Raw genomic sequence first — 7,657 nt, 5'->3', positions numbered from 1 at the left:
AGGTATTTGGTTAGAGTGATTTTGAAGAAGATAAATTGAGTGAGTTTGGCTACTTTCTCCCCTGGACCACCACTTTTTAGCCCCCAAATTGAAAAGAAAATTGGGAGGAAAAATGGTTGGATGAAAATTACTCATCTACCACTTCCCCTCCTAAACAAAATTCAACTTTAAATTCTTTTATTTTTTCTTTCTTATTCTGGGTACTTTGCTCCACATTTGGATTACTTATTTTATTCCAAAATATTATTTTTTCCCTTTATAAAAATATTTATATATAATAAAAAGTTATGTAATAGAGACATTAGAGTAAATTTATACCAATTTTATTTTTATCTCTCCATTTTTCCCCACTCTGTCCAAATGCAAATGATGAAAATTAAAATACTTTTTATTTTTCAATTTTCTCTTTTTTTCTTTTCACTGGAATTCTAAAACGTTTGTGAGATGATGGCGTAAATAAAATAATTTTTTTTAAAAAGGGACTTATTAATGTGTGCTTTAAGGCATATATTAATAACCTATTTTAGAAAATTTTTTATAAAAAAATAAAAAATAATTCACTATTCTGACACTTTTTCAATTTTTTATAAATTTTTTTCTCAAAATGGTAGGTTAACGTGTACTCAGGCCTTAAAAAAAAAAAAGAAAAAAAAAAAAGCTAGCAAAAAGAAGATTCTTTCCAACTTTTAATCCAACGGTTATCGATACTTAACCCGCCACGTGTTGGTAGATGGAAGGTGACGGTTCCATCACCAAACTTTAATAAGTTGCCTTCGCAAGCAAGTAGCAATTGCAATAGCCAGTAAAATATAAAGAGCTATATTACAAGTAAAAAAAAAAAAAAAACCACACTTCCAAATTCCGAATCCACTCACAACTCACAAACGCAACTCTCAAAAAGCTTTGCGATCATGGCCTCTGCGTTCGCTACCTCCTTCTTCTTCTTCCTCCTCTTCAACCTCGCTTCACTTCATCATGACGGTAAATAAATTCCATAACAGTAACTCTCATTTCTGGTTTTTCACTTGTCAGTAAAATTTTTTATTTTTTATTTTTCCTTTTACTATAGTCTATTTCCAACGGCTTTTAAAGTTAATGCTAATTTCTTATTATTAAATAGTAAGAAATAACCCTTAACATTGTTCTGTATTTTCAGTTTTAGCCAGGGACGTAGTGGAAATCGAAGAAGGTTACACAGTAACCACAGTAATCGACGGCCACAAGCTTGGCATCAACCCACGCTCGATCCTCCCTAAACCTGGATCGTCCGATCTCCTACTCCTTGATTCCGTCAGTAGTATCGTCTACACTCTATCTTTTCCCACATCCAAAGGTTCTAAAAACACTAACCTCTATTTGGCCAAAGTTTGTGTATGCTTATGATTCGATCGGTAATTTAACATTATATTAACATGTTATTAGAGTGCAGAAGATGTTGAGTTTGATCTCCGTATTTTAAGAAGAGTTAGAATTATGACTTTTGGGGTAATTGGTAATTTAACAAGTTTATGAAATGGAGAAAGTTTAGCTTCAAATTTGTAGTGGTTTTTTTGGTCTGGCAATTTACTAGACTGTTCATGTGTATTATTTAAACACGTAACACATTAAAAAAAAAAAAAAAAAAAAGTCATGCTAAAACTACACATGGATTGAATTATTTAAACACATAACACGTAAAAAAAAAAAAAAGTGATTAAAACTACACATGGATGGTGTTTTCAATTGTTTGATAATGAATTGGAGGAACATAGCTCTAAACCAGTTTGGAGCTCAACTTTTTCCGAAATGGAATTTGGTTTAAGTTGTGGATGTGTCATACCTAACACACGCATAATTGTTGAGGTGACATGTTGTGATTAGTGCATGATAAAAGTGATATTAACGGCGGACATGTGAAAATGATGATGCATCACTCACAACTTGATGCATTAACATTTTGTGAAAAAGGTTGCATTGGATTCAGTTAAATATTTGACAAATTATGCATAGTTATGAAAAAAATCGTGGATTTTTTTTGTGTCACTATACTTGTTGAGGAGGAAGAAATTGATTGGTTTTAAAAAGTTCAAGGACAAGAGTTATACTTTTAGTTTGATAATTGCAGAGAGTAAGGTGAAAGTGAACCGGTTAGCTGGAGCTAGTGATAGAAATGGCGGGTATGCAGATGGGGAATTGGATTCGGCTCGGTTCAATAAGCCTCGGAGCTTTGCTGTTGATCTAAAAGGAAATGTTTATGTTGCTGATAAGACTAACCATGCCATTCGAAAGATTAGCAATACAGGTCCCAATTCCCAACTCTCTTTCTGATGTTGTTGTTGGTGTTCTTGATTTAATTATAACTAATTAAAGCTTTGTCTATTGGTATTGTGCGGACTTGTCATGTGGCCATGTAGTATGTGATTTTATACATACATAAACCATGTACTTACGTATTTATGGTTTGATCATGTAGATGTTATGTACATTTGCATTTGTGTAAACAGTGGCGAGCCAGAATTTTAGTTTGGGGAGGGGGGAAATTGAAACATAAAATTGATTCGGCAAACATTGATCAATGTAAATATAAACTCAAAATAATTAAAGAGTACAATTTAATTTTGATACAAGACATAATGTATTTTTCACATTGATATGAATCGTTTAGGGTTCAATTGCGACTTCATATGGTTTTCATAGTGCTAGGATTCCATATGAACTCAATAATCCTTTAGTAGTTAAATTTATTAATCGTGGGCATGAACAAAAATCTATATTTGATATAATTATAAATCTTTTAGACATGTAATTGGGTCAAACCTTAAGAGCAAATAGAATAGAATAACTTATTGCATAGAAAAATTACTCATTAACTAATAACGAATCATTATAAAAATTGTAAAATATGATAATATACCTGGAAGTTATTAGAAATATTCTTTCCATTATTTTTTCTTAACTGTTTTTTTTTGAAATTTGAATGACCATTTTAATGTGGGTAATGGTGATGGGGCAACATGACTCTTGGCATTTGTTGGGGCAAGGCAAGACCTTTCTTTAGGGGTAATTTCACTCCCCTTCCTTCCACCTGTGTGCACAAAGATATATACATCATACATGTGAGTGTACATACATATATATATGTATGTGCATGAAAACTTGGTTGGGCGTGGTCTGCAGGCAAAAGTAGTAAAAAGGGAAACTGAAGATTTTTTTTAGTTAAATACGTAGGGACTAGTAGCATATCTTCTTGTGCTTCATTTTCTGTTTTTGCATTTTCTCTCCTATAGGAGGTTGGAAGTATACTGCAGGTATATCTTCAGGGTCTAATTATTCACTTAAATTACCTTTTACTGCATTAAGTGATTAGTGGGTACTCAAACTTTCTATTTTGTACCAGAAGCTGATGTTGACACGCTTAGTTATTCTACTCAAAGATCTTCTCAGAGGGAACTAGTTTATTTAGAACAGTAGGCATATCTTCCATGGGTGTATTATGACTTCCAGTCTCTGTTTTTTTAATGACACATGTTTAGGTGTGAAGACGATTGCTGGAGGATACTCAAAGAATCCAGGCCATCAAGATGGACCTGCAAAGAATGCGTCATTCTCAGATGATTTTGAGATATCTTTTGTTCCTGAAAAATGTGCCTTACTGATTTCAGATCATGGGAATCAATTGGTCCGCCAGATTAGTCTCAAGGCTGAGGATTGTGTCAGGGGTTCTCAATTTGGTGAGCTTTTGAAAATCATTAATGTATGCACAATATATGGATGAGAAACATATTTTACATTTATGATTTTTCTTTTTTCTTTTTTTTGGGGGAAAGGGGAGGGGGGGGGGGGATTTGGAAGGGTTTGGGCCAGGGGTCCTGAATCCTGATATTTGCATATTGAGTCTGTTAATAGCACAAGTTTCTAAACGCTTTAAAAAAAACCAATAAGTTTTAGTTCAAATGACATTTCCTCTTGTAAGAGTAAGGTGGAAGGTGACATTTTTGGGTTCATGACCTACCGTGTGTGTGTGTGTGTGTGATTATCAAGAAAAAATTCTATACACTATTTTTTTCCCTTTTCTTTAGAAAATCCGGATACATCAAATGTTTTATGCTAGAAACATGTGCTATACAAACCCTTACAAACACTGGAGTGTTTCTTATGATGTTTTGTAAGGGTTTGTATATCTGCCTATTTTCCATTTCCGAGTCACAGATTGGGATTTCTCACATTATTTGAGCAAATTTTAGTCATACAGATTTGGAGTTCTCTCTTTTCTTTGGTTGAGGTTCTGTTGTGCCTTTTGGTTTTATCTTTATTAGTTGTATCTTTGCTCCCCCTCCCCAAAAGATATTATGATGACTTTTGGTGCATTTGTCTCTTCCCTCATGAAATTTATTCTTTACCTGTATTTAGTAGCTTTTTAATAGTGGTTCTAATTCTGTTATAAGAAAATAAGATTTCATTTACATATTTTCCAGCATTGGGAGCAGTTTCAATTTGGGTTCTGGGACTGGGACTCTCATGTTTACTTGGCTTGATTGTGGGGATTGCAGTTCAGCCTTATATCTTTCGTCGTGTAAGTGTCTTTTCATCTCTCTGATATTTTATACAACAAACAATTGCTTGCACCTTCTCTAACTGAACTTTGTAGACAGAAAGGCTTCAGCCCCCTGTGTTTCAAGACATGGATGCATTGCCTAATCCGTCTGGGGAAGCAAGTACTGATACTCTGCTTCGACATCAGAAGCGCAGTTGCTAGATCCTCGTATTTCACACTCTTGAGGAGACTCTTTTGGTTGAGCCTCTCTCATCTTTCTCATATGTTTAGAATTTACAAAGTAAAATCTCCTATTTCGTGTAAGGAATATGTATCTTTGATAGATTGTGATGACTTAAGTAGTTGTAAATTAACAAAGTCAGAGATGTATGCTGATCAGTTGAAGGATCTGATGACTATTGATGGAGGCCTGGATTTGTTAAACATGGCTGAAAAAATTGTCAACCACAGTGATGATGATAAGGAGGGAAGTGATGACACTTTGACTGACAGTCATGGAGACGTAGATGCTATGATACAGGCTAATATCATGGGTTTTGCTGAGCCGGCTAAAGAACAATGGAGGGGTTTTTGATAACCCACCATTTCAGGTTTGGTTAAGCAAAGATGCAAGTAATCAAAAGGCGATTTCCTTGTTATATAACTTGTTCTTCTATTGTGAGGTTTATAAGTATTTAGTACTAGTGACTTGTTGAAAAGGCATTTTCCTTGTTATATAACTTGTTCTTCTATTATGAGGTTTGTAAGTATGTAGTACTAGTGACTTGTTGATGACTATGGCCAGCAATACTTAATTTTCCGATGCTTCATTCTCTCTCTCTCTGTGGGCCAGATATGTCGTGGTTTTATATTTGAGGTTTCATAACAGAGATTTGGTCTGATTGATCAACCGTAGAATTGTTTGTTTCATTATTGATTAAATTGTGCACTTGGCAAATTTGAATTTTGGGGATATATCCTTTTTCAGCCAAGCTGTTGAATCGAGTAATTAATTTTACAGTATGGACTCCTATTTCTTAAACCCGTGGGCCAGAAAATGTACTCCCATTTAACACTTAGTCTCTTGCGGTACTGTGTTAGATCTCGTTTCCCTATTTTGTATAATAATTATACGATGCAAGTATGTGCTTAACCTTTCTAACAGTATATGGGTCTTACAACTATGTACTCCATGGAGTTCACATTTTGTAAAGGGGATGATTTTTATGTCAGATGCTTGCATGATATACACATTTTCTCATATAATGCAGAGGCTTTTTGATAAAATGTACACACTTTTTCACATAATATACAGAATGTAGGAGCTGAGGGAAAAATGTACGTAATTATGAATATTCATTGTATATTTATTGTACCCGATTTTTAAAAGAATGTAAACAATTTTGTATTCAATATACATAATTTTTCACTTAAAATACACTGTTTTTGAAAAAATTTACACACAATCCTATAAATTCAAAGTACACAACTTTTTTTATTTACAAGCTTTTCTCTTCATAAATTACTAAGAATGAGAATGTAAAGTTTGTACATTTCATATCCAAAACTTCAAAAAATGTACATAATTATATATATTTAACATATATAATTTTTCAAAAAATGTTGACAATTTTTTATATACAATTTTTCAAAATGGGAGGCCTCACAGAAGGTTGAGAAACCCAGATTTCGATCTTGTGTAAACCCTCCTCAAAGGTACTCGGATTTTATAGAAGAATCTTCACTTGTCATAGAAGCAAGGGAGCCTTCCGGCCCTAGGTGTTTTATATTTTTCTTCTATTCTTTTCCTCTTGCCTCTACAAGGCTTCATTTAAGTTCTAGCGGTTTGAATCAGAATATGTGATTGGTGTTGATAGCTACTGTATTCATCTGTATAAAGTAAAAGGAAAGTGTTGTATAAGTATCGTCGTTCTTCCTTGTAAAGTTAATCGAGTTTATTGAGCCTCTACCAGAAATCTTGGGAGTTTGTTACAGATTTTCTTGTAGTTTCTATTGTGGTTGTAGTTTGTTTTTGAAGCTGACAAATACTGATTGTATGTACATGGCCCATAAGGTGTAAGGTGCCTTATGGTTGGCTGAGTTTAGTTCATGAGAATAAGCTACAGGGCCACACATAATGATAACATTTTGCTAAGGTGTGGACTACAGAATAGCAATCCCTGAAATTCCTCAAGAAGCTACATTGGTTTGGAGAGGGATGTTGATTTAGAGGAATCGATTTGCATTTCTTGAAGCATTGAATTGGGCTGGAAGAGATGTATTTCTTTGGGTGGGCCCTAATCAGCAATAAACAACACTATAGGCCTATTTCATTTATAAAAAAGAATAGACCCTATAGTCAATAATCGACATTATAGCCAATAAATTTTTTTAAAAAAAATTTGACTTATAGCAGCGTTTATAATCGCCACTATAGGCTCATTTCATTAGTTAAAAAAAAAAAAAAAAAAAAAAAAAAAAAAAAAAAAAAAACCCTCTTTAGTGGCTATAGGCTCTTTTTTTTTTTTTTTTAATAGACCATGTAGTGATGTTTATAAATGCCACTATAGGCCTATTTCATTTTTTATTATTTTAAAATAGACCCTGTAGTGGCCTTTCTAAACGCTGCTATAATCCCATTTCATTAGGTAAAAAAAAAAAAAATCTTTAGTGGCTATAGGCCCATTTCATATATATATATTTTTTAAAAAAATAGACCTTGTAGTGATGTTTATAAATGCCTCTATAGGCCTATTTTATTTTTTATTATTTTAAAATAGATCCTATAGTGACGTTTATAAATGCCCCTATAAGCCCATTTCAATTTTTTTATTTTTTAAAGACCTTATAGAGGCATTTATAAACTATAGGCCACTATAGTTTATTAAAAAAAAAAAAAAGAATGCAATGAGCCACTATAGGCCCATTGCATTTTTTTAATTAAAAAAATAGACTCCCTAGTTGCATCAGCCCCGGCATAACTTTAGGATGAGTATGCACTAGCCCTGGCACAACAAGAGGAGGCAGAGGGAGGCCATCCAATCTCTCGAATAAGTCATGGTAAGTTGCTATCCTTTCATCTTCACCTTAACTCCCAAGGAGCTCTAGAACCGACTTCATCTTAAAGTAGTAGTCTATTTTCCA

General features: G+C 33.5%; 1 protein-coding gene across 2 annotated transcripts; it reads left to right on the top strand.

Annotated features, from left to right (window-relative positions):
- The first annotated feature begins 814 nt into the window (after positions 1 to 814).
- Positions 815 to 5,352, top strand: LOC115982677. Of its 2 annotated transcripts, none has more exons than XM_031105350.1 (6): positions 815 to 981; positions 1,157 to 1,333; positions 2,105 to 2,281; positions 3,513 to 3,710; positions 4,455 to 4,552; positions 4,632 to 5,352. In XM_031105350.1, the coding sequence occupies exons 1-6, from the start codon at positions 912 to 914 to the stop codon at positions 5,106 to 5,108; spliced, it is 1,197 nt and encodes a 398-aa protein (XP_030961210.1). In that variant the 5' UTR covers positions 815 to 911; the 3' UTR covers positions 5,109 to 5,352. The 2 variants fall into 2 exon arrangements, with proteins under 2 accessions (XP_030961210.1, XP_030961212.1); XM_031105352.1 differs by having other exon boundaries at positions 4,628 to 5,352.
- Positions 5,353 to 7,657: the final 2,305 nt, after the last annotated feature.

The sequence above is a fragment of the Quercus lobata genome, chromosome 3 (genome assembly GCF_001633185.2).
Source record: "Quercus lobata isolate SW786 chromosome 3, ValleyOak3.0 Primary Assembly, whole genome shotgun sequence".
NCBI classification, from domain to species: Eukaryota; Viridiplantae; Streptophyta; class Magnoliopsida; order Fagales; family Fagaceae; genus Quercus; species Quercus lobata.
Note: the sequence above shows the minus strand (reverse complement) of the source record. Positions and strands in the feature narration are given on the sequence as shown.

Excerpts from the sequence above, each read along its gene's own strand:
- LOC115982677 (XM_031105350.1), top strand. The coding sequence starts at position 912 with ATGGCCTCTGCGTTCGCTACCTCCTTCTTCTTCTTCCTCCTCTTCAAC. Across the intron at positions 982-1,156 it reads CGCTTCACTTCATCATGACG|TTTTAGCCAGGGACGTAGTG; the intron begins GTAAATAAATTC and ends CTGTATTTTCAG. Across the intron at positions 1,334-2,104 it reads ATCTTTTCCCACATCCAAAG|AGAGTAAGGTGAAAGTGAAC; the intron begins GTTCTAAAAACA and ends TGATAATTGCAG.